This window comes from Triticum urartu, chromosome 7A, assembly GCF_056163025.1.
Source record: "Triticum urartu cultivar PI428250 chromosome 7A, HENAU_Tu73, whole genome shotgun sequence".
Taxonomy (NCBI): domain Eukaryota; kingdom Viridiplantae; phylum Streptophyta; class Magnoliopsida; order Poales; family Poaceae; genus Triticum; species Triticum urartu.
In genome coordinates this window covers 302,807,756-302,834,248 of record NC_141879.1, presented here as the reverse complement: position 1 = coordinate 302,834,248, position 26,493 = coordinate 302,807,756, and the positions used below count along the sequence as shown (strand labels likewise).

Genomic DNA, 26,493 nt, shown 5'->3' with positions numbered 1-26,493 from the left:
TTTCATATACAGGCTGACAGGTGGGCCCCACGGTTACATGCCCCGATGGTGCAACACTAGTTGCGCCACGTGAATGTTTGACTGGTCAATTGATTGTGTCATCAAAAAAATACGAAGTTGTACGGGTGAGCCAGTGACCGTATAATCATGATATGTATTTGTTTAACACGGTACAGACGCAAGGGCTCATATATACGCGCAACCACTCACTGCTATAAGCGCACACACGTGGACCCTACCCCTATGAGCACCTTCGAGAGAGTGGGCCAGCATATATGATCTTGAGATTTTACGAAGTCACCATAGGTGCCTCGTAGTCGAGTGGAACGTCTCCTCCCACTGAACGTACATCGCCGGAAAATACTGAAATTAACACAAGATAAATGTGAGCACCGGGACATTAACCTTGGTGGGCTCAAGAAACCACTATCCTCTAACCATCCAACCACATGTATGACAAAATGTATGTGGTGACCGTGATGAGCTTATTCTGAAGTCCAGTGACCATATCGTGCTTTCGCTTCAAATACAATGACCGTAAGTGTCGTCAACAAAATACGGAGCACACATCAAATGCAAAGTCCGTCAGTGTCATCAACAAAATATGGAGACGTATCGTGAGCTAGATACCGTTGTACTATTGTATATGCTTATTTTCTTAGTGGCCGATTGTGTGTGTGGTGTGGTGGGCACATCATTTCTAGTTGTGGTGGGTCAACATGAAGACTCATGGGTCGGTTCCATCCCGTGCCACATATAGGTTGGACCGAGACGTGTTATACGAAGACACATGTGGAGGACTCGGCGTACAACACGAAGCTACCAGAGTCGCGGAGGACTCTATCCCCACTGGTGATAAGCCGACTATATATGATTTGTAACCCTAGGCCCTTAGTATGTTATACAAGCTTGGGGGCTAGTTCGTCGATAGTATACACGCACGCACAATGGCTGGTATTCACGTGTACTTTGTACACACCCCTATCACTAAATATACAATACCAGGAGTAGGCACTTTCTTCAACTGCAAGGGTCCGATCCGAACTAGGGTAAAACTTTGCCTCGTATTACCATCGAGCCTAACAGCCAGGGATATCCTACCGAATGATATGATGAAATCATATCTGCCAACTACTAAGAGAGAGGTGTGTCAGGGGGGCAATGTGTGCGAGAGATGCCTAAAGATAATGTGCGTGCGGGAGACACGTAGGCACATATATGCGCGTATAGAGGGCTAGTAGAGACTGTGCATGTGTATATATGCATGTGAGAGAAATAGTGTTTTCCAACTGAGATTAGTGAAAAGAGTGGTACATAGTAGTCAGAAAGAGAGAGAGAAACAGAGAGAGCATGTGCGTGAGACACCCCGACACCCTGAGAGAGATTGTGAGCATGTGTGAAAGAGAAATGCCGATGCATATAAAGTGTGTGTACTTATGCGTTAGATAGAGAGATATATAACGCGTTTGTGAGAACGGGGAGAGGCATAGTGCATCTACGTGTAAAAGGCGGTTCTACGCATTAAATTAAAATATAAATGGCATTATTATTTTTGGATGAGATCATGAATTTTGCAAATTGCGTATGGACGAAAATCGGTCTATCAGACACCCATACTCTATTGAATTCTAGCATGTGCATGTGTTTATTTCATATTATCGATCCATAGAGTGAGAGCGGTTTGAAATACAGGCAATGGATGCTTTTGCAATTCATATATAAACATTAATTAGTGCACTCCATGTTGTTAGTGTGAAGCACTTTATACATTTGTCACTTGCATGGATACATTCCAAATTGCTAGCTATGAAATAGAATACATGTTGAATTCAACATAAAGGGGGTTTCGAAGATTCGAATTCATAGGAAGTGCATTCATCTATTTGAACCCGAGATAATGGCATTTGTAAATCAAATGTAAAAGAGGGCATCAATCTTTGTTGTGAGTTTGAACATGCTATATATATTCATACGCATATCTAACCTTTTTTTTGCAACCAAGGAGATTATATCTGGAACCATGCATGAACTAAGGTAAGTTGCATATTTTTTAATATATACTCGTGTACAATGTATATTCAAATGTACCCCCTCCATTCCAAAATAATCATAGCTTTAGGATTTTCAAGAGTAAAGATTGGTGAAGTTTGACAAATCCTGAAAGTTCAATTCAAGAGAACCGAAAACGTTAATGCTTCTGCTCCCAAATATTGAACGAAGCGCCAAATAGGCCTTTGGTCACCCGAAACCGCGCGAGACTAATGTTTTGGTGGCACGAAATTACTTTCCTAACTGTGGCCCGTGTAGCCTATCGGCCCGATGTCCAAAGGTCTAAACCGGGGTAGGTTTGTAACTTCACCAAGACGCCAGTCTCAACCGCCTCCGAGAAGCATTCATACGCCGTGGGCGCCTATCCATGTGCTCGGCCGAAATCTATCCCGCCCACATTTGGGACACCTGACATGACTGTCCTACCCCCAACCCGCAATATGTCCGAAATTTTAGATGGGGGCAAATTTTGTAACTTTCCCCAAATTTCAAACAAGCGCGTCTCAAACCGAAACATTGTTCCCCCTTAGTTCCCCGCCTCCCTCCGTTTCCCCATTCATACTCCATGGGCGCGAAGAAGCCCTCTCCACCAGCCGTGAAACCCCAGCCTCCTCCGTCCTCCACCCCATAGCGGCCAATCCACCACCACCCTCCTCCATCACGCCGGAGCCGGTACCCCGATGTCGTCGTTCAACACAACCGCAACCGCAACGCCCTCAAGGACTTAGCAGCTGAAGCCGAGGCAGAGCTGCCTCCACGACACCGACACCAACGTGCGCCATACTAGAACCACTCCGACCATGCAGTCCTGCGCCTCACTGCTGCGGGTCCACTGTCGCAACCATCCACTGCACCGGAGCTGTTCCCACTACGTCGTCGTTCACCGCCTCGGATCTGCTTCCCCGCCACCGACAGACGGCCACCGCACCACACTCAACAACTTGGCCATGGGTTCGTCCAAGGCTGCACTGTCCTCCACAACTTCTGGTTTCCGGCGAACAACAAGAAGATCGTTGGAAAAACAGAAGGAGGACACAGCACTGCCAGCAGAAAGAGGTACTCCTCTTCCCTTATTCGTGCAAATCTTACGTCTCCGCTCACACCGTATTCATCCCACGAAAGAAACTAGTTGAGCGCTTCTTACCGCATCTTCTTCGTGATACTAAATGCACAAGGTTTCCTCCCTTTTACTATTTCACCTTTGCTAGAGGTCAGTAGCCCGCCTGGATTTTAATTCAGGGTCAGTCGAACCGTAATTAAAAGAAGCAGCACCCGCTTAGGCGTGCGGAGCACCTAGTCCGCCTGTTCCTCGGGGAAGCGGCGCATCAGTGTCTATCATAGGGGTGTGGGGCGCAGGAGCTTCTTGCGCCCGATCTGGAGGTCGGCGGGGCTTGAATGGATGGCCGGGGGGGCGGTGCCAAGCATGGCGGTGCGGTGAGGTCGAGGGGAGGGCGCAGGTAGGGGAGGAATACTGGGCCGGTGGTCGCTGTCATTTCAAGGAAGATCGTCAACACTGACTGGCTAGAGGTAGATGGAGGCGATCTGCCCGTTCTTTGTACATCGGACATTGCAGAAAAAAATGGACTGACCTATTTGCTTTTAGTCGACTGTTATTTTCATAGAATCCTGTAGTAATTTAGTGTGCCATCCATGTTGTAGAGCTATCATATGTCTCCCGTCATTTATTTCTCACCGACCTGTTATCTGCTACCTTTACACTATACTAATTGTGCACACACTTCACGCATACTCACACTATTGTTTTTTATGCATGGGTATTTCAGACTCTGACGCAGTGTTGATGAATGCAGAAAAGAAAAGACAGAAGTCGCTCCAGTGTAATTCGAAGATAAGCACTAAGCGTTTCAGTGCTCTAATGGGTGCAGTGCTAGCAGTTGGAGACAGTAAACGTAGCTCTGTAGTTGATGATCTCAATTGCCACACACAACCATCCCAGGTGCTTGCTTTAACTTCGCGCTGTCAAATGTGGTTGCATGTTGCATATGGTGTCTAGCTTGTATTGCTTCCAATTTGGTTAAATTGCATCTGCTTACTTTACACATTATACCTTTGATAATGACATGCCTTCCTATTTTTGATACATACTACATATGTCTATTAACCATGTTCGTACATCAAACTAATGCTCTTTTGTATCCCTCGTCAATCACTTATGATGAGACAGTCACCCGAGTGGGTTACTGTGAGACGCCCTACTCGTTTAAAGAGTCCAGTGTCATCCTCCCCACATGATTCTCAAGAAACAGCAAGGCTAAATGAAGATAGTCAACGTAGCTCTCTAGTTGATCACCGCAATTCCCCCACACCACCATCGCAGGTGCTTGCTCTTACTTGGCAGTGTGATATGTCGTTGCATGTTGCATATGGTGTCTACCTTCTAATGCTTCTAACTAGGGTAAATTGCATCTGCTCAGTTAACACATTATACCTGTGAATATGACATGCCTTCCTGTTTTTGGTACATACTACGTCTTTCTATTAACCATGTTCTTGCATCAAACTACTTTTCTTGTGTATCCTTCATCAATGCTCCTAATTTGTTAAATTGCATCTCCTTAGCTTACACGTTATACATGTGAATATGACATGCCTTACTGTTTTTGGTACATACTACATCTGCCTATCACACCATGTTCTTACATCAAACTACTGTTCTTATGTATCCTGCGTCTATCGCTTATGATGAGACAGTCACGCACGTGGTTTAATATGAGACGCAATACTCTTATAAAGAATGCAATTTCATCCTGTCCACATGATTCTCAAGAAACAGCAAGCCTAAATGAAGATATTGAATGTAGCTCTGTACCTGAAGACCGCACTTCCCCTACACCACCATCACATGTGCTTGCTCTAACTTCGCAGTGTGATATGTGGTTGCATGTTGCATACGGTGTCTAGCTTGTAATGCTTCTAATTAGGGTAAATTGCATCTGCTTAGTTTACACACTATACCTGTGAATATGACATGCCTTCCTATTTTTGGTACACACTACATCTATGTGTTAACCTTGTTCTTACATGAAACTATCTCTCTTCTGTATCCTGCATCAATCACTTACCATGAGTCACCTTTATTCGTTGCATATTGCATATTATTTCTAGCCTGTTGCCATGTATTGCTTCTAATTTGGTCAAATACATTTGTTAGGGCACCCTTTTAATTTGGCAGAGTGATATTGGTTTCATCTTTCATATGGTTTCTAGCTTGCATCGATTCTAACAAGTTCAAGCACCTCGTGCTTAGTTTACACTTTATACATCATACATGTCAATATGTCACGCCGTCCTGTTTTTCATACATATTCCATCCTCCTATCATGCGGCTGCCTTACATGAAAGTAGTGTTCGTCAGTATCATGCATCAATGAGTTCTGAAGAGCAAATTTTATTCCTTTTTCTTGTGGGTTTGACTTGACAAGGAAAAATCAAGAAAGAGGAAGGAAAAGAGTAAGGAAGGCGATGATGGTGGTCCTCTACAGCAACGTAAACGGAGCATCTGTACCGATTCTCCTTGTACTGATAGTGCATTACAAGGTCCAAGTCTCCGCTCCCCTACTCCACCATCCAAGGTGCTTGCTCTAACTTGGCAGTGTGATATCTGGTTGCATGTTGCATATGGTGTCTAGCTCATATTGCTCCTAATTAGTGTAAACTGCATCTGCTTAGCTTACACATGATACATGTGAATATGACACGCTTTCCTGTTTTTGGTACATACTATATCTGTCTATCACACCATGTTCTTACATGAAACTACTCTTCTTGTGTATCCTGCATCAATCACTTATGATGGGACACCTTTAAGTTGGCAGTGTGATATTGGTTTGCGTCTTGAATATGATTTCTAGCATGTATTGCTTTTAGTTTGATGAACGCCACCTATGACGAGACAATTTTAACTTGGCAGAGTGATACTGATTGCACCTTCCATATGGTGTCTTGAAGTGTTTCTAATTTGTTGAAGTGCCTTCTGCTTAGTTACCACATCATAGGTGTGAATATGTCAAGCCGTCCATTTTTTCGTACATATTCCATCCTCGTATCATGACTTTGCCTTTCATTAGAGTAGTGTTCGTCAGTATCATGCATGAATGAGTTCTGAAGAGCGAATGATATTCCTTTTTCTTGTCGGTATGACCTCACAATGCAAAATCAATGAAGCTGAAGGAAATTGGCAAGGCATTGGATGATGGTGGTCCTTCCGAGCAACTAAAACGGAGGTTCTCTATAGATTCTACTCCGCCATCCTCCCAACAAGATTCGCAAGACAACACAAGGCTAGACAGTCAACGTAGCTGTGCAGATGATGAGCACATCTCCCCTACTCCACCATCATAGGTGCTTGCTCTAACTTGGCACTATTATATGTGGTTGCATGTTGCGTATGATGTCTAGCTTGTATTGCTTCTAACTTTGTTGAATTGCATCTGCTTACTTTACACATAATGCATGTGAATATGACATGTGTTCCTGTTTCTACATCAGAGTACTATTCTTGCATATCCCGCATCAGTCACTTATGATAAGGCACCTTTAAGTCGCCACTGTGATATTGGTTGTGTCTTGTATATGATTTCTAGCATGTACTGCTTCTAATTTGTTGAAACGCCATACAGTTTGAACTTGGTAGAGTGATATTGGTTGCATCTTTCATATGGTGTCTAGCTTGCAGTGCTTCTAATTTTGTGAAATGCCTTCTGCTTAGTTACCACATCATAGGTGTGAATATGTCACACCATCCTGTTTTTCATACATATTCCATCCTCGCATCATGTGTTTGCCTTTCATCCGAGAAGTGTTCGTCAGTATCATGCATGAATGAGTTCTGAAGAGCGAATTTTATTCCTTTTTCTTATCAGTTTGACTTCACAATGCAAAATCATTACAACTGAAGGAAATTAGTCCAACAGTGGATGATGGTGGTCCTTTGGAGCAACTCAAACAGGGGGTCTCTACAGATTCTACTCCGCCATCCTCCCAACAAGATTCGCAAGACAACACAAGGCTGGACAGTCAACGTAGCTGTGTAGATGATGAGCACATCTCCCCTACTCCACCATCACAGGTGCTTGCTCTAACTTGACACTATTATATGTGGTTGCATGTTGCGTATGATGTCTAGCTTGTATTGCTTCTAACTTGAATTGCATCTGCTTACTTTACACATAATGCCTGTGAATATGACACGTGTTCCTGTTTCTAGAACATACATGTACATGATGAGCACATCTCCCCTACTCCACCATCACAGGTGCTTGCTCTTACTTGGAACTGTTATACGTGGTTGCGTTTTCCGTATGATGTCTAGTTTGTATTGCTTCTGATTATGTTGAATTGCATCCGTGTAGCTTACAACTTATACCTGCAACGGTCAGTTACCCATAAGACACATTTAACTTGGGACTGTGATGTAGGTTGCATCTTGCATTGTCTTCTAGCTTGTACTGCTTCTAATTTCTTGAAATGGCACTTACGACGAGACACTTTTTACCTGATAGAGTGATATTGGTTGCATGTTCATATGGTGCCTAGCTTTCATTTCTTCTAATTTTGTTGAAATGCCTTCCGCTTACTGTTTTTTCATACATATTCCATCCTCCTATCGTACATGTGAATATGAAATGTTGTCTTTTTTTGTATATATTCCATCCTCCTATCCTGCGCTTGCCTTACATCAAAGTAGTGTTCGTCCGTATCATGCATCAACCAGTTATGTAGAGCTAATTTTATTCATCTTCTTGTGGTTTTGACTTCATAAGCCAATATCAGAAAATAGGAAGGAAAAGAGTAAGTTAGGGGATGTTGGTGGTCCTCCGCACCGACGCAAACAGAGACTCTCTAGATTTGCCACTGCTACTGCTAATGAAGTTGAAGTCCCAAGTCTACATGATGAGTTCATCTCCCGTACTCCACCATTGCAGGTGCTTGCTCTAAGTTGACAGTGTGATAATTGGTTTCATGTTGCATATGTTGTCTAGCCTGTATTTCTTCTATTTTGATTAAATTGCACCTACTGAGTTTATACGTTATACATGTGCATATGACATGGCTTTCTGTGTCTAGAATACACTGCATCTATCTATCATACCATGTTCTTACATCAAAGTACTGATGTTGTGTATCCCGCATCAATCACTCATGATTGGACGCTTTTAACATGGCAGTTTGATAGTGGTTGCATCTTGCATTGATTTCTATGTTGTACTGCTTCTAATTTTTCGAATTGCCACTTATGACAAGACACTTTTAACTTGGCAGAGTAATATTGGTTGCATCTTTCATATGGTGTCTAGCTTGCATTACTTCTATTTTCTTGAAAATCCTTCTGCTTAGTTTGCACATCGTAGCTGTGAATATGTCATGCCGTCCTGTTTTTCTTACATATTCCATCCTCATACGGTTGTCTTACATCAAAGTATTGCTTGTTTGTATCATGCATCAATGAGTTATGAAGAGTGATTTTATTCTTTTGTGTTGTGGGTACAGCTTGACATGGCAAAGTCAAAAAAGAGCAAGGAAAATAATATAGTAGGGAGTGTTGTTACTCGTCGGGTGAAACGGAAAAGGTTCTGCCGTCGAGATTCTGCTGGTACTTATAGTGCAGTAGAAGGTCCAAGTCCACCGGCTAAATCTACAAACACAGTATCACCTGCTCCACCAGCTGCAGCATTCGCTTCAACTATACCAGCATCTCAACCAGTTACTCGTTCGTTTGCTCCGGAACTAGCCAGTTCCCAAGCTACCTTCACACCTAACACTACTTCCGAAGCACTGCTGACACAACAGGACTTGGCAAGATCAGATGAACCTCATGAGCATCAACACCAAGATGGTACCTGACCGAGTCAAGTTGCAGTTGCATGCTCCTTTATATGTACTCTTCCAGTTTGATGTACACTAACACTTTCCATATTCGTTGTTGAACTAGCACCACGGCGCAAGCGGAAACAGACATCAGGGATAATGCTTGACAGATTAACAAAATCTAAAGGAGGAAGAATGGAGATCCATTTTGAGGCAGGTTTAAAAAGGCCACGTGATGCTACAGAGTCAGCCAAGTTAGTATCAGAGGCAGTCGTTGCCGTTAGGTGTCATGCACGTATCCTCCCAACGTGGATCTAGTACAGGAATGAGAAAGACAATACCCAGTTTAACACCTTCCTTGACCATTTATCCATAAGTAATGTTATTCATCGCAATTAGTAATATTGTCTTGCTCTGTCCCATACTTTCTAGCTTCCTCCTAATAAGACTCACATTCTTTTTTCAACAGATAAGGTTCAAGTTGAATCTGAAAGATGATGCAACTAAACAAGCATGCACTCATGTTTTTCAGTCTGCTCTGCGATAGTATCGGTACCACCTTAGAAAATCTCACTTTGAAGGCAAGGCTAACAATGAAATCGCCCAAACATCTCCAGTGGAATATATTACAGATGAAGACTGGACAACCCTCGTTAAACACTAGTCTGATCCAAAGTATCAGGTAGGCTATATGTATTTGATCATACCTCATATTGAACTTGTATTTATGTATGTGCCTTACAAGTGTATCTTCTTCTAGGCTAACTGTCTGAAGAACAAAACCAACCGTTCTAAAGTGAAATTCCAACAGACAACATGATCTCGTAGCTATATTGCACACTGTGAGGCTCTTGTAAATAGCTGATACTTCCTTCTTTTTTGTGCCATATTATCGTATCTATATTGACTTGTTCCAAATACAGAGGAAAGCCCGTGCGGACCAAAAAGAACCTGAACCGAATGCAGTGCAAATCTTCAAGGATTGCCACACCAGCAAGATGAAGGGCATGAGCACACCAGTTCAAGCCGCTGTTGTAAGTCCTTTTACTCCTCCTGCCTCGAACTGATTGGTACTGTGATGTGTTCATTTAACTACTTGGTTTGCAGCCAATGTCAGTTACTCTGTTCACTTTTATTCACAATTGTCTTAACGTATCATTTCACCTTACATGGTTTAAAAGAGATGAAGGATATTCTTTTGGTCTTGATCTGTAATCTAGTTGTTATGTTCATGTGCGCACACAATGATAAAATAGCCTGTTTGTTTTATATCTGTTTGCCCATGATATGAATGATGTCATACTATGTTCATCCTACTTTAAACCACGTCTCTTTATCCTTAGATGTCAACGAATGTGAGGAAATAGACAATACAATAGGCATGCTACATGGACATATGTTCCGAAAGTGATTTTATTATGTAGTTGGCACTACAATACATGCTAATGTATTGCAGTAGTTCACCAAAATAAGTTATGTATAAACGTTTAACCTACTTTGTTTGTTTTTGTCTCATTAGTAACTTATCTGGTACACTAATCTACAAGTTCAAACTTTCAGGAAGCTATGAAACAAATGATTGAACAACCACAACCACCTGAAGGTGACGAGGCTACTACAGGCACAATGTCACCTCTTGCTGCAGTGCGTCAGTATCTCTCCACTAATAGTGCAAAAAGCACCTTCCTGCATAATTCTGGGTTGGTTGTCAAGGTAACCTCGCCCAAATCGCCTACTGAACAAAATCTTCCTGCTAGACAGAGTGATATATCTGTGCTCCAGACACAAGTCCAATCCCTAATGGACATTGTTTCGGAAACAAGAATAGTGGTTGAGAAATGTCATCAAGATATGAATGGTTTTGAAACCAGACTATCAGACATTCGCTTCATTGTTCAAGAGCAATGACGGAAAAAAGGTGGAGATCGTGCTGCTCCATCAGATTCTACAGCCTGAAACATTAGCACTCAGGTCAAATGATATGTGCTTCTATACATCTGATGGTGCTTTTATCTGGAAGGACTGTAAACTTTATGCCAACATGCATTTTGTTGTATGGTTGGAATTTATTTTGTTGTGATACAACATTTATGATGCTGCCTCAGGCTGCAGTAATTACGACGCTATTTTTATATAGTGTAGGTTTATCTTAGTAATGTATTCGGCCGAAAGCTTCGTAGGAGCCCAACATGCCAACATTCGTCGGGCCCATTTCAATTGGGCTAAAAACGATTACGGGCCGAAATTGGCATGTAGCCCACTAAAAATATCTAGGCCTAAATCAGCATAAGCTTTCATATTTTTCTGGTAGGCCTGTGCCCATAGTGGGCCTTTAACAGGCCTAAACATAATTTGGGCCCTCAGTAAAAATAGGCCGTTTACAGGTGTAAATATCTCGAGCCCATAAAAAACATGGGCCTTTAATAGACCGAAAGTGAGATTGGGCCCTGATTGTGCCAAATAACCCACTAGACTTAGCAGGCCAAAATGGTGGCCCATTTACGATGTGGATCTTTGACAGGCCGAAATTCGGACGGGTCATAAATGCGCCGACCTAATACACGGGCCTTTAATAGGACGGAACTTCGGTCGGGCTAGATTATCGTCATTTTTATATGGACCATTAATGGGCCCGATATGACGTTGGGCCACATATGGCCCATGGTTTATGTCCAGCGCTAACAGGCCGAAAATGACAGCAGGCCGAAAGTGTCCCAAAGCTATAGTGGGCCTCTAACAGGACGAATGTCAGACATGACCGAATATGATCCAAATCCTTCACGGTCGTTTATGGGCCGAAAGTTTTGATGGCCTGTAAATGGGCCCAAATGAAGCCGGACCTTTAACAGGCCGGAAATACACCGGGCCGTAATTCGGCCGAATTACTTAGCGGACTGTTAACGGGCCAGAAGTGACCATGGGCCGCGTTGATGAAAAGTTTAGGACAGGCCGTTGACGAGGCGATTTGACAGAGAATGTTGGGCCTTTAGCTGGGCCGGCCCCTTATGGTCTGTAGAATCTTGTGGGCCTTTAACTGGGCCGGCCCATTATGGTCCGCAAAATCTTGCGGGCCTTTAGCTAGGCCGGCCCATTATGGTCTTCAAAATCGTGTGGGCCTTTAGCTGGGCCGGCCCATTATGCTCCGCTAAATTTTGTGGACCTTTAGCTGGGTCAGCCCATTATGGTCCGCTAAATCTTATGGGCCTTCGGTTGGGCCGGTCCATTTAAACTTTGTGGGCCACTTTTGGGCCGGTCCACATGTCAACATATCATAGGCCCATCTCGACCGTTGGATGAGCGACACCTATGCCAACGCGGAGCTGACGCGTGGATCCGTCAGCCAATGAGAATTTTACACGTGGAAAATCGGCATTGGTCGTGGCTGTTAACGGGTTATCGGATCCAAAATCCGACCCGATAGCTTAACGGCGTTCCATTACGGTGGATGCCACGTGTCGGTCACCCTTGACGAAAGCACTTCCGTGACGCGCGATTTATCGTCATGGAAGTGGACACTTCCATGATGATAATTTTGGCAATGTCATGGAACACTTCTACGACATCACAGGTATGACTATCTTGATTCTGTCATAAATTTGTCATGGATGTACATGCATGACAGAAAACGCGACCTACTGTGACAAACACGTATCATCACGGAAGTGTATTTTTTTGTAGTGTATAGTGTTGTTACTGATAAAATGACTGAAGGTCATGTTGCTGTAGTAGAGGAACATTTAGCGGACCAAGATGTTAATTCTGATCCCCCCTCCAGCCCTAATGAGGGGCTTTGGTCATTGGTCTGTAAGAATAGATGGGGCAAGCACCCCAGAAAAAGTGGGACTGAATGAATGCCCTTTTCTGGAACGTTAGGGGCATTTCAGCCACAGGGAGGAAACCCATTATAGTGGATACTATTTCCAAAACTCATGCCGCCATTTTAGGTTTCCAAGAGACTAAGAAGGAGGAGTTTTCCCCCTCTTATCTCAAGTCTTTAGTAGGTAATAGAGATTTTTCTTGGCACCATCTTCCATCCAAGGGCTCTGCTGGAGGCATCCTCATGGGAGTGGACCAGGATGTTTTTGAAATCCTTGCTTGGTCTCACTTGGATTTCTCTATTAGCTGTGAGATGAAACACAAGTGCAATGGCAATCTGATTAGGGTCATTACAGTGTATGGGTCCCCATATGAAGATGGGAAAGGAGATTTTATCTCAGAACTCCATACACTTTTTATATATTCTAAAATCCCTACCCTCATTGGAGGTGATTTTAACCTAGTTAGGAATGTAAAAGAGAAGAGCAATGGTGTTATTAACCATAGATGGAGTGACAATTTTAATGCATGGATTGAAATATGGGGGCTACTAGAGATTAAACTCTCTAGTAGGAAATTCACATGGGCAAATAATCAAAGTGACCTCATCATGTCTACTATTGATAGGCTCTTTTGCAACACTGATTTAGATAGTTTGTACCCAGTAGCTTCATGTAGGTCCCTACCTAGATGTGGGAGTGACCATACTCCACTACTATGGGACTTTGGGTTGGAATCTCAACCTAAGAAAAGTAGCTATAAAATGGAGAAATGGTGGCTCCTTAGAACAGATTTTGCCGATTTAGTTCACAAAATCTGGTCAGAACCTAACAGAGCCACTTCTACCATTGAGAATTGGCAAACCAAAATTAGGAGCCTCAGAAGAGTCACCAAGGGATGGAATTCTAATGAAGAGGCTAACCTTAGAAGGTATAAGAAAAATTTACTAGAAGAGTTTGATATGTTAGATATAAAAGCAGAAAACTCTGACTTATCTGAGTCAGAGTTTAACAGAATGAGATTTATTCACTCTGAGCTGCAGAAAATTTGGCTGCAGGAAGAAACTAAAGCCAAACAAAGGTCTAGGGATAGAGAGATCACTAAAGGTGATAGGAACACAGCCTACTTCCATGCAGTTGCAAACCAGAGGAGAAGAAAGACTCTCATTCACTCTCTGGATGGCCCTAATGGCCCTGTCACAGAAACTAAGGACATGCTCAAGATAGCTAGTGATTTCTATAAAGATCTATTCAAAAAAGAAGATAGTAGTGGGTTCAAAATCAAGACTGGCTTCTTCTCACCTGGGGAAAAAGTCACCCCAGGAGAGAATGAAGCTCTTGAAGCACCCTTCTCTGAAGAAGAAGTCAAAAAAGCAGTGTTTGACTCTTACCCAGATGGGGCCCCTGGCCCTGATTGTATCCCTTTCTTCTTTTACCAACATTTCTAGGGACTGATTAAAGCTGACATAACAACTATGTTTAATGATTTTCATTCAGGTAAGTTAGATATTCATAGGCTCAACTTTGCTATGCTCACCTTGATCCCTAAAGAGGTTGATGCCACTGCTATGAAAAAGTTTAGGCCTATCAGTCTGATTAATTATAGCTTCAAAATCTTATCTAAAGTCCTCACCAATAGGCTTGCTAAAATCCTTCAGAGATTGATAGCTAGCAACCAGTCTGCCTTCTTGAAGGGCAGATATATCTTAGAAAGCGTAGTCACTGCCCATGAGGTGGTGCACTCGGTCTATGCTGGGAAAAAACAAGGTTTAGTCCTAAAACTAGACTATGAGAAAGCCTTTGACAAAGTAGATATTAGCTTTCTCCTAGATATGCTTAACAAAAGGGGTTTTGGTAGCAAATGGATTAGCTGGATTCGTCAAATTACTCATAATGGCTCTGTGGGAGTCAAGATGAATAATGTAGAAAGTGATTTTTTTCCTTTCTGGGAACGGGCTCAGACAGGGAGACCCCATCTCTCCCCTTTTGTTCAATCTGGTAGTAGATGTCCTTACTAAAATGATGTCCAAAGCAGCAAATAGTGGTTTGATTGCAGGGTTCTGCACTGAAGTGTGTCCAGGGGTATTAGCTGCCTACAGTATGCAGATGACACCCTCCTGTTTTTAGATAAAGACCTTGCTCATGCAACCAATCTCAAGTCGGTCTTGACTTGCTTTGAAAAAGTTTCTGGGATGAGGATCAATTATAAAAAAAGTGAACTCATTCACATACACATAGGAGATGATGAATTTTGTTCTTTGCTCTCAATTTTGGAATGTAAGGGGGGTGAATTTCTGGGTGGAGAGGCAAACTCCTCTCATATAGGGGCAGACTTGTACTCATTCAAGCCTGCTTGGCCAGCATTCCCATCTACTTGCTCTCATTCTTCAAATTCCCTAAGTGAGCCATTGAGATGATTAATTCTCAAATGGCCAACTGATTGTGGAATGACTTTGAAGGTCATAGGAAGCTGCACCTAGCTAACTAGAGGTCAGTGTGCATGAAAAAAGATTTTGGAGGGATGGGGATTCCCAACCTCCAGGACATTAACCTTTGCCTACTAGGATCCTGGGTAAAGAGATATTATGAAAGTGAAGGGAAACCATGGAAAATGATCATTGATCATAAATACATGGCTGGTAGAATCAATATCTTTGCCCCCAAACTGTCACCCCATGCCTCCAGATTTTGGAAATGCACTAAATCTACTATTCAAACACTAAAGTTTGGTTACAGATGGAAAATTGGCTCAGGGGCTAAAGTCAGATTCTGGGAGGATACCTGGTTTGGTACCTCCCCTCTGTCTGTGCAGTTCTGGCCGATCTACTCCATTTGTAATGAGCAGACTAAGAGTGCTTGTGAGGTTTGGGATGGGAATCAACTCAAATTAACTTTTAGAAGAAACTTCGATGACACCCTCATGGAGCAATGGCACCAACCGGTTGAGATTGCTGAAAGTGTGACCCTTACTGATGATACAGATGCTTTGATCTAGCAGCTAGATAACAAAGGAGTTTACTCCTCTAGCTCACTCTATCATGTTATCAACTTTAGGGGGTTGCAGCCAGTCTATATCCCAGCTGTTTGGAAACTTAGAACTCCTCCTAAGATCCATGTCTTTCTCTGGCTCTTTGCTAATAACAAACTAATGACTAGGGATAACCTTAGGAAGAGACAGATTATCAAACCTCTTGACTGCGTTTACTGCATTGAGGTAGAAACAAACGCACACTTGTTCTTTGAATGTGTAGTAGCTAAACAGGTCTCTGCCTTTTTCGAGACAAATGTGGGACTTGATTATGAATCGATTGCTAAAATTTGGGTAGCTAATAGCAAGCACTCTGCGCTTAATACAGTTAATGCAGCTGTTCTTTGGTGTCTTTGGAAATATTGGAACTCTATTATTTTCAATAACACTTTGTGGACCTCGATTAAATAGGTGCTGAGGCTAATCCTCAACACAATTAAAAACTGGACAATCTTGTCCTCAGGCAAGACTGCAGAGAGGCTGGAGGCCTTCTCAGGGCATCTTGCAAGCTTTCTGCGCTGCCCCCTGTTGATCAGTGGCTGATGAAGGAGTTGCCGCTGGGAACCCCTTTGGTGGATCCATGGGACCAGCAGAAGATTTGATGATAACAACAGCTTTGCTTCGCCCTCCAAGAAGCGAGAAACAGGCGCAATCACCTTCTCCAGCCCAATTTCGACCCTGACGGCAACCTGGTCCCCCCCCAAGCGATGGCAACCCCTCCGTTGAAGACTCGCAGAGCCACCCAGGAGTTGCGCTGCGCCTAGTGTTCCTTAATTAGCTCCCTGTGAGCACGATTGGAGGTGTTCGCCTAAGCTGTAGTGCTTTTACTATTTCCTTAGCTCTGTACTCTTTTATGTTACTTTCTCCTTGCACTTCTGCTGAACTGCTCCTCTCATTCGAGCAATGGAATCAGGGAGGAGCCTTCCCTGTTCTTCTAAAAAAAGTTAGAGAAGCTACAATATACTAACTTTCCTTCTTTCTATCCATATGATTATGGCTAGAATGATTTAAATTAATTTTGAAAACTGATGATCTACTCTTTACATTTATAGTAATTGCATACAAACAAATTGATGGTGAAACAAAATTAATTTAAATTATTTATATCTACAATCTACTATATCACTAAGCTTCCTAGGATTGAAGGCCTCTCATTCAATTGAGGTCATCAATTTAGAATTGGGTCACCGATTTTGATAGAGTCAACAATCCTCACACAATTCTTTTAATTGAGAAGCTCTCTAATTTTGGAGCCCTCTCATTCAAATGAGAAATTGAATATCGAATTTGTTCACGATTTTGACTGGGTCCACAATTTTTCAAATCAATCGAAAGCAACCGGCCAATAAAACCATACCAATCATGCGCACCCGCATCACTTAGGAAAAAGAAGTGCCATCATGTGATACTGTAGCACCAATATAGTACATGCATGCATTGACGCAAAAAATTTCTTCACATAAGTATGAGTTGATTAGCAGACAACAAAAAATCACACCACGAAAGGCCCATCAAAACCCCGCATTATATAAATAAAAGAACACACGCTCCATCTTCTCCGCTAACCTAACCAAATACTCCCATCTGTTCCAAAATATAAGGTGTATTAGTTTACTGAAAAGTCAAGTTCGGAGCTAAAAATATCGACATCCACAATACTAAATGAATGAAATGTGAAAATTCATTTCATGATGAATCTAAAAATCGGATTTGACATTATGGATACAGATATATTTCCACAAAAATGTGTTCAAACTTAAAGAGGTTTGACATTTCAAAAAATTAATACACCTTATATTTTGAAATAGATGTAAAAACATTATGGAAATCCAATGACATCAACGGCGCAGCAAAGCGCGCCCAACTCCTATAGTAAATACCGCACGTTGTTGCGGGAATATTTTGCAACATATTTCAATGTGATTCGTTGTATGAAACATGAATATTTGAAGTAATAATATAAAAAGCTAACAATAAAAATACATATAATTTATTGTGCTTGATTACTATATAGTTGTAAAATATTTATTAAATGTATATAGCATAATAGAATGAAAACCCTCATGTATGTTGCATGTTGAGATATGTCTTTTTTTCATGCATGTCATGATGAAGTGGCATGCTTGCATGTTGAGAGACATATAATAGTGGGGGTGGGCGTTTTCTCATGCATGTTGTACGATGATGTGGCATGCTTGCATGTTGAGAGAAATAGTTAGTGGGGGCTAGCTATTTAGATATAAAAGATACCAAGCGTAAACAATCTGCTAACTACCTATTAACAGTCCCTAACTTTTCTTCTTCATTTTACACTAGGCTAGCACTGTAGCACCGTGACTTTCCTTCTCCATGTTAGAGGATCCGGTTCCGTTTTCCGTCCGCTGCTCCGTGCCGGAGCTTCCGGCGCTACTTTAATGATCTGATAATTTGCGACATGACTAATACTCCCTTCGTAAAGAATATAAAGAAATATAAGAGCGTTTAAATCACTATTCATGGAGGGAGTATGTCATGTTCTTTTTTCAAAATTAGTGATGAGCAGACTCCGATACATTTTCATACCATAAAGAACACATGTGCTAATACATTCGAAATTTTGTAGGTCTCGCTTGAGATTGTGAGAATGTATTGTGGCATCAAGTGTGAGCATATCAAGCGATACGAATCCATGTTAATAGTTTTTATGTCTTTTTTAAATTTTTTGGTAGTTGAAGGTCATGAATTTTGATTAAGTAGGCTTGCATTTGCAGCTAAAAAATTTGAGAACTTAAATATTTGCCCCGGCTAACTTCAATTCCTGGTCCGCCACTATTGACATGAAACACCCAAAAGGCTTTGGAAGGTGATGACTGTTTGTGTTGTCATGCACAAGATGATAGTGAAGGATGAGCGTGGTGACAGCATTTACGACCAAGGGTTTGGTTTTAAAGATGAAAATGTTGAGTCTGAGAACCAAGAACCGGCACATGTGAACTCATATTAGCAACCGATATTTATTTTTCATATATTCAAGAGAATTTTGATTGGGTTGATAAAACTATTTAATTGTATTTTTATATGAACGTGAAACCATTTGTTTTGTAAAATTGTTCGTAATGTTTGATTTATTTGGTTATTTACATTGTCATAGAGCCTCCAGCCAGACGTGGTGGACCAGATGGGGCTGCATGTTGGGCACACGACCGATACAATCCATATCCAAACCAATAAAATCCGGACAAAACAAAGGTCCGCTTAGAATCGTGTGTTGGAGTTGGCGTTATAAGAGACTGGCGTTATAAGAGGCGGCCTAAGCGGCTATCGACTTCTATCAATCTTTGTTCACCGCGCAAGTAGACACACGTCCAGAAGAGGGGGTTGCTTATGTCGTATCTAAGGTGACAAATGAGATGAATGTACAACTTTGTTCACCAATAACAGATATGGAGGTGGAGAAGGCTCTTTTTATGATGCACCCGAACAAGTCTCCTGGACCCGATGGTTTTACAGCAGGTTTTTACGTAAAACATTGGCATATTCTGAAAAGCTCGGTCTGTAATGCTATAAGGAAATTCTTTGATACAGGGGTGATGCCGGACGTGGTGAATACTACGGTTCTAGTGCTTATACCGAAGGTGAAAAATCCCCAAAGCCTTGCCCAGTTTCGACCTATATCTTTATGTAATGTACTTTATAAAATAGCGTCAAAAGTTTTAGCACTTCGGTTAAGGCCATTCATGGATGAAATTATATCTGAAGAACAAAGTGCCTTTGTCCCTGGTAGGCTAATCTCTGATAATGTCTTGACGGCTTATGAGTGTATAAACTACCTGAAGAGGAAAAAGGGGAAAAGTGGAGACTGTGCAATTAAATTGGACATGGCCAAATCATACGACCGGGTCGAGTGGACATATTTGCGAGCAATTATGCAGAAACTGGGGTTTGCAGAGTTGTGGATTGATAGAATCATGGCATGTGTGGAATCAGTAACTTTATCAGTTAGAGTGAATGGTGTTTTCTCAGATACCTTTAAACCCTCAAGAGGTATTCGCCAAGGGGACTCTATATCCCCTTATTTGTTCTTATTATGCTCTGAAGGCCTAACTAGTATGCTCAAGTGTGTTGGTACAGGGCACTTATCAAGAGGTATTAGAGTGGGTATCCATGCTCCCTGGATTACCCATCTTTTTGCAGATGACTGTTTAATTTTCACTCAAGCATCGGAGGATGGTGCTCACAGAATTGGTAACATTCTGGAAAGATACTGCCGCGGTTCAGGTCAGCTCGTGAACAGAGCAAAGTCAGCTATTTTCTTCAGTGCTAACTGTGAGGCTGACAGGAAACAAAGTGTGCATAATGCTTCGGGTATAGCAACTGAAGCCCTGATGGAAAAATATTTAGGACTCCCAACGGCGTTGGGTAAATCGACCGATGCACAATTCGAAGGTATCATTACTTCACTCAAGAAATTGTGTAATGGCTGGATTCCACAATTGCTAAATAGTGCAGGGAGGGAAGTCCAAGTGAAAGCAGTCTGTCAAGCAATTCCAACCTTTTCTATGAGCTGTTTTCGGTTATCAAAAAATATGTGCAAAAAGATAACTAATATTTTGGCTCGCTATTGGTGGGGAGGTGACGAGGAAAAACGGAAGATGCATTGGAAGAAGTGGACTGATATAGCAGTACCAAAGAGTGAAGGTGGCATGGGTTTTAGAGACATTCAACTCTTCAACCAAGCGATGCTGGCGAAACAAGGTTGGAGGTTATTAACAAATCCAGATTCCTTGTGTGCAAGAGTACTCAAGGGAAAATACTTCCATGACTGCAATTTTATGGAAGCGAGGAAAAAACGTAATTCCTCTCATACATGGCGAGCCATTTTGCATGGCAGGGAGGCACTTCGTAAGGGAATAATAAAAAGAGTGGGTGATGGAAGTTCGATAAGAATTTGGGACGATCCGTGGGTACCGGAAAGCTATAGCAAACAGCCAATTGTCAGACTTCCAACCGCTTCAGTAACACTTGTAGAGGAGCTAATGGACTTGGACACAGGGAAATGGGACATGGAGAAGCTGGCTGAAAACTTTGTGGAACCGGATGTGTCCATGATTGCGAGGATTCCTCTTGGTAGGGCTTATGAGGATTTTTGGGCGTGGCACCCAGATAGATTGGGTAATTTCTCGGTGAGATCAGTGTACAAGTTGTTGGTTTCAGCGCGAAGGAATAATGAGGTGCCTGCATCGTCAGAGGGACCTAACAAGTTGTTCTGGAAGAAACTATGGCGACTACAGGTGCCCCCCAAAGTCCGTAATTTTTGGTGGCGTGTTGTTAAGGGATTCATTCCGACAAAGGGGGTCTTATGCAGCAGGCATATCAAACCAATCAGTTTCTGTGATGCATGCGGACAGGAGGAATCCATAAGGCACGCATTGTTCGATTGCACTTGGGCAAGGCTTTTCTGGCAAGAGATCAAACATGCCACATCCGTCAAGCTGCCTGCACTACATCCGGAGACCTGGGCGATGGATATAGTTGAAGGTTTCAAGGTGAAACAGTCGGATGCTTGCATCATTTTATGCGGATCATGGGCAGTATGGACTGAGAGAAACGCACGGACGCACGGCGAGAGAACTCGTTCAGTGTTGCAGGCTGTTAAATGGGCTATGGACTCTGCTGTAGATCTTGCTGAAACGGGCAAGCAACAAGCAGTTAAACAGGCCAAGGAAGTACAGAGTTGGAAACCACCAGAGGAACCTTTTCTCAAGATTAATGTGGATGCTTGCTTCGACAAACATACACACCAGGGAGGAACTGGCCTGGGGGTTCGCAACCATGAAGGAAGGCTCATCCGCGCACAAGCACTCTGGTATGAAACTGGAATGTCAGCTATGGCTATGGAAGCATTTGCAGTAAGAGATGGTGTACGGCTAGCTTCTGATTTGGGGTTCAGGAGGGTAATCATTGAAACTGATGCACAACTAGTGGTGAAACAGTGGGGTTCTCTAAGTGTTGATCGCTCGGACATAGCTACCACTCTGAATGAAATACAAGAGCCAAGCGGGGACCACGAGCTTGGGACCTTTGGATAAGTCCATGCATGCATCCCAAGAACTGTTCACAGAGCAGCACTTCTTGGTCGATCTTCCATCATCTTTTCTCGAACGTACGTGCGCACCTTCTAGAATGCACTACTGGACTGGAGTACTACATCTCATACCATGCATCTGTTTCTGATGCAGTTCAGCCGCCTTTTTCCCCCCTCGCAATCCCGTTCACAGCACACGTAGATCGATCGTTAGCTTGGTCATTTTTTTCGTGGGATTTGGATTGATGGGCTTGCCGCCCCAATTTCATCCAGACCGAACCCCTCGTAGCCTATGTTTGTCTTTCTGGCTACCTTCCTGAATGACCCTTAAGCGCTTTGAGATTGTGGAACTACGATGCGGACGACTTGGTGTGGAAGAACTGTGGACGGTGGAGGATCGAACGGTGATACCCAGTTTTCCACTAGGCATGGATGGCTTGGTGTGCTGCAGTCGCTCGGGACGAACACCAACGTCTGCCATGTCCTGCCTCCTGGACGCCGACCTCGATCAGGCTGTATACGCCCGGAGCTAGCTACTCGTTTCGTCGTACGGCCTGCCGTCATTTCGCCCATTGGAAAGCTGATCGTTTGTACTAGTAATACGTAGAAGATTGAATCGGTGGAATAGACGCCCTCGGCTGGCTCTTCTAAAAACCACCAAGCAAGAACAAATCAGATTCCATTTCAAGTCTAAAAGCGCCGTGATAAATCACTACAGTACAGTACAATGTTAAAAATCACCAAGGGGGAGAAAAGGCTCCGTGATAAATCACTACAGTTGTTGTAATTCAGATGAAAGTACGTAGATTCAATGGAGTCTCTGCTGCCTGCAAATCGATCCAAGCACAAGGTATTCATCCTGGTTTATTCAAGACTAGCTCGATGCATAATAATTTACACCTGATTAAGCTCCTAACTAACTACCCTTGTGACTCCTCTTGTGAAGAGAAGATCACTATTTCTTGATCTATGCGATACACATACGTACACCGGAGAAGTAGCAGAAGCAGAAGCAAAGCTTCTCTTCGTTCTCTACACCAGGCTACTAGTCCCTGCTAACAACAGCCCATAATTACAGGCAAGAGTGACCCCCTGATCTCTTTCTACTTCCTCCTCTCCGCCGTTGTGCCGCCGGCGACGGCCTTGCCCTTCCTCCGCCGCGCTCCAGCAGGATCCGTAGCGTCGTACAACTCCGCTACCGAGCGGTACCTCCTGCTCACCCGCGGCCTCCCGCCCAGCTCCTGCTCGTCGTCCTCCTCCTCGCGATCCGCGCCGATGCCCACGACGGGGTCGCGCGCGGTTGCGGCGGGCGCAGCGTTGACGGAGCGTGGCGAGGAGGAGGAGCAGGCCGCCGACGCGGCGATCCCCGATCCTAGCGGCGTGAAGGCGGCGCCCGAGGAGCAGCTGCTCTCGCTGAGGTGAAGGAGCTGCTCGGCCGCCGCGAGCTCCAGAGCCGTGAACCGCGTCGGCCTGCGCCCCGCCGCCCTGGCCGGCGCCTGGTCGCGGAGGGCCTGTTCCATGCCCGGCGGACGGCGGTTGTGACCTGGCCGGTGGTTTGCTTCCTAGGTCGCGCCCGGCGTGGGGTGGGTTGGGCTCCGGTTAATTTCGTGTGCCTCTCTGCCTCTCTCCCACTCTAATTTTCATTTTTATTTTGTTGGGCTAAGGTTAATCGTGTGATATTTCTGCGCCGTGACTGGGCACTACGAAACCGACTTCGACCGGGGTGCTTGCAGAATTACAAGAAACCCAAGGGGGCTGAGCGTACTTTGTTTTTCGTTGAGTGCAGGCTAAGCGTAGTGCTCCACTTTCGATGTCAGTTGCTGTTCAAGATTTTTTTTTCTTTTACTGGATGTCAGTCACATCCCGTGGGACACGATTAGCAAATCTCTCCACATAAAGACACTGCCAAAAGTTCCATTTTGTAGAATAGGCAGCAGTAGAAATTAGTACGCGTATGTAGAACTATGTACGAGTATAACTTTGAGGGGCTATGCGAAAGATGGCTGCCGGCGCGCAAATGCTAATGAGATTCGTGTGATATTTCTGTGGACGAGATAACTGGGAGGGGTATATAGCTGCCACGTCATCTCACCGCACTTCACGTGGTGGGTAATCGACCAGGTACTCGGTAGGGCCGAGGACTAGCAACACACTATTCTTCCTATGTTCCAAAATGTTTTGTTTAACACGTTACACACACACGCTCCGTAGACGCTTCATACGCACATACTCCCTCCCTCCTTCCTAAAAGTCTTTTTTTTTTAAGATTCTAATACTCCTTCCATTCCATAATGTAGTGTTTCGTCTATCCCCGTGCTTCAATTTTGACCGTAAATTTAACTAGCAAGACCGATTGCAACGGGAGCAAAAGTTATATCAGTGAATTCGTATTCAAAAAAAGTTTTTAATTATGTAATTTTTTCTCCCGCCACAGCCGGTCTCGTTTGTTAAATTTATGGTCAAAGTTTGACCTCGGGAAACGCGGGCACACTATATTTTGGAATTGAGGGAGTATGAACTACATACGAAGCAAATGAATGAATTTACATTTTAAAATACATGTAGTTCATATTCAAATATCTATATGTAGTTCATATTCAAATATCTAAAAAGACTTATATTTAAAAACGGATGTAATACATTCATCTCTATAAACGCATGTACGCACATCCTGTCTGTATGAACATCTCTGAGAGACTGAGTCGCACATCATCTTAAGATTGAGGAAGTCGCACATCATCCTAAGATTGAGGAAGTCGACACTGACTTCTTCGTAGTCGACGGGAACGTCTCTTCTCACTAAATGCGCATCATCAAAAGGTCGGGATAAATACAGGAAAATGCGAGTATCGATGTCAAGCCTAGAACTTGAGTTCTATTGGGCTGTGGATACCACTATCCTATTAACCATCAAATCACAAGTTGCTTCGTAGAAAAAAAATCACATGTTGCTTTGCTATGTTCCAAAATGTTAAGTCCTTCTTTAGTTCTTTTTTCGAAAAAAAATTCGATCTATTCATCAACTGTTAAGATAGTATAAAAATTTAAAAACATCAGAAGTAAAAAAAATATACATGTCCATTGACCAGCTAATGACGACTATAAATACTAGAGCAAGCCAAAGGTGCGTTGCAGTCATCATCCCTCCCTCATCAGAGCCATGCAAACATTATTATAGTAGACAGTGAGGAAGTCGTCGTACTAAGGTCTCAAAAGGACCAGCGCACCAAAACAGTAAACACGGCCGAGGAACAAAAGCGAAGATCGAAAGGGTCCAACTCGCGCACACACAGATATATACGAACGAAGGTCGGATCCAGCGAATCCACCAAAGACAAACCTACGGTGGAGGGAGGTGTAGCCAACATACTTGTAACCCTAGATACCCCTTGTGCTTGAGGGGTTTAGTCTGTAGAGGCAAATTAAAACTCATTCATACAATCTCGAGGTAGATCATCATGTACTTTGTACCTTATCACAATCAATATAACAAGAGCATGACGTAGGGTTTTACCTCTTCGAGAGGGCCCAAACCTGGATAAACATCGTCTTTCTCTACTTCCTGCTACCATTTAGGCGAGACCAATAGCTCAGGACCCACTGTTGGGTAACGTAGTATTTCAAAAAAATTCCTACGATCATGCAAGATCTATCAAGGAGATGCATAGCAACGAGAGGGGAGAGTGTGTCTACGTATCCTCGTAGACCGAAAGCGAAAGCGTTTATCAACGCGGTTGATGTAGTCGTACACCTTCACGATCCGTCTCGATCAAGTACCGAACGTACGGCACCTCCGCGTTCAGCACACGTTCAGCTCGATGACGTCCTCGCCTTCTTGATCCAGCAAGAGGGGAGAAGTAGTAGATGAGTTCCTGTAGCACGACGGCGTGATGACGGTGTTGATGAAGAACAATCTCCGCAGGGCTTCGCCTAAGCACTACGAAAACTATGACAGAGGATAAATTAGAGGGGACGGAGTTGCCGGCACACGGATTGGTGTTTCTTGATGTGTCTTGGGTGCTAGCTCTGCCCCTCTATTTATATGTTGAGCCCCGGGGTCGAAACTTGGAGTAAAAGCCTCCTCAAAGTCGGTTTTGCCCGGAAGGCAAGAGTCCCACTCGGATTCCAGGACCAAACGCCACAATCCTTGGCGTCTGGCCCAGACGCCATGGGCCTCGGTGTCTGGCCCAGGGCCAGACGCCAGGGTCTCCGGCGTTTGGCCTCTCACCTCCGCAAAACTATCTTTTGCACCGACCTATAGCCCTGTGGGCCTGACCCCTTAGCCTAACCATATCATCCAATATATGAATCTTTACCTCCGGACCATTCTGGAGCTCCTCGTCATGTCTGTGATCTCATTCGGGACTCCGAACAACATTCAGTCACCAACATACATAACTCATATAATACTATATCGTCAACGAACGTTAAGCGTGAGGACCCTACGGGTTCGAGAACTATGTAGACATGACCGAGACACCTCTCCGGTCAATAACCAATAGCGGAACCTGGATGCCCATATTGGCTCCTACATATTCTAAGAAGATCTTTATCAGTCGAACCTTATGACAACATATGTAATTCCCTTTGTCATCGGTATGTTACTTGCCCGAGATTCGATCGTCAGTATCTCCATACCTAGTTCAATCTCGTTACCGGCAAGTCTCTTTACTTGTTCCGTAACCTATCATCCTTGTCGGAGTAATGGG

The 26,493-nt window shown here is 43.4% G+C and overlaps 2 protein-coding genes across 2 annotated transcripts; one reads left to right on the top strand and one right to left on the bottom strand.

The window, feature by feature from the left end:
• Positions 1-21,221: 21,221 nt before the first annotated feature.
• LOC147959379 (uncharacterized) lies at positions 21,222-21,788 on the top strand. The gene has a single exon (XM_087532635.1). The coding sequence runs from the start codon at positions 21,222-21,224 to the stop codon at positions 21,786-21,788; it is 567 nt and encodes a 188-aa protein (XP_087388761.1).
• An 830-nt stretch (positions 21,789-22,618) lies between these two features.
• On the bottom strand, positions 22,619-23,464 carry LOC125520774 (uncharacterized). The gene has a single exon (XM_048685791.2). The coding sequence runs from the start codon at positions 23,302-23,304 to the stop codon at positions 22,888-22,890; it is 417 nt and encodes a 138-aa protein (XP_048541748.1). The 5' UTR covers positions 23,305-23,464; the 3' UTR covers positions 22,619-22,887.
• Between the last annotated feature and the right edge of the window lie 3,029 nt (positions 23,465-26,493).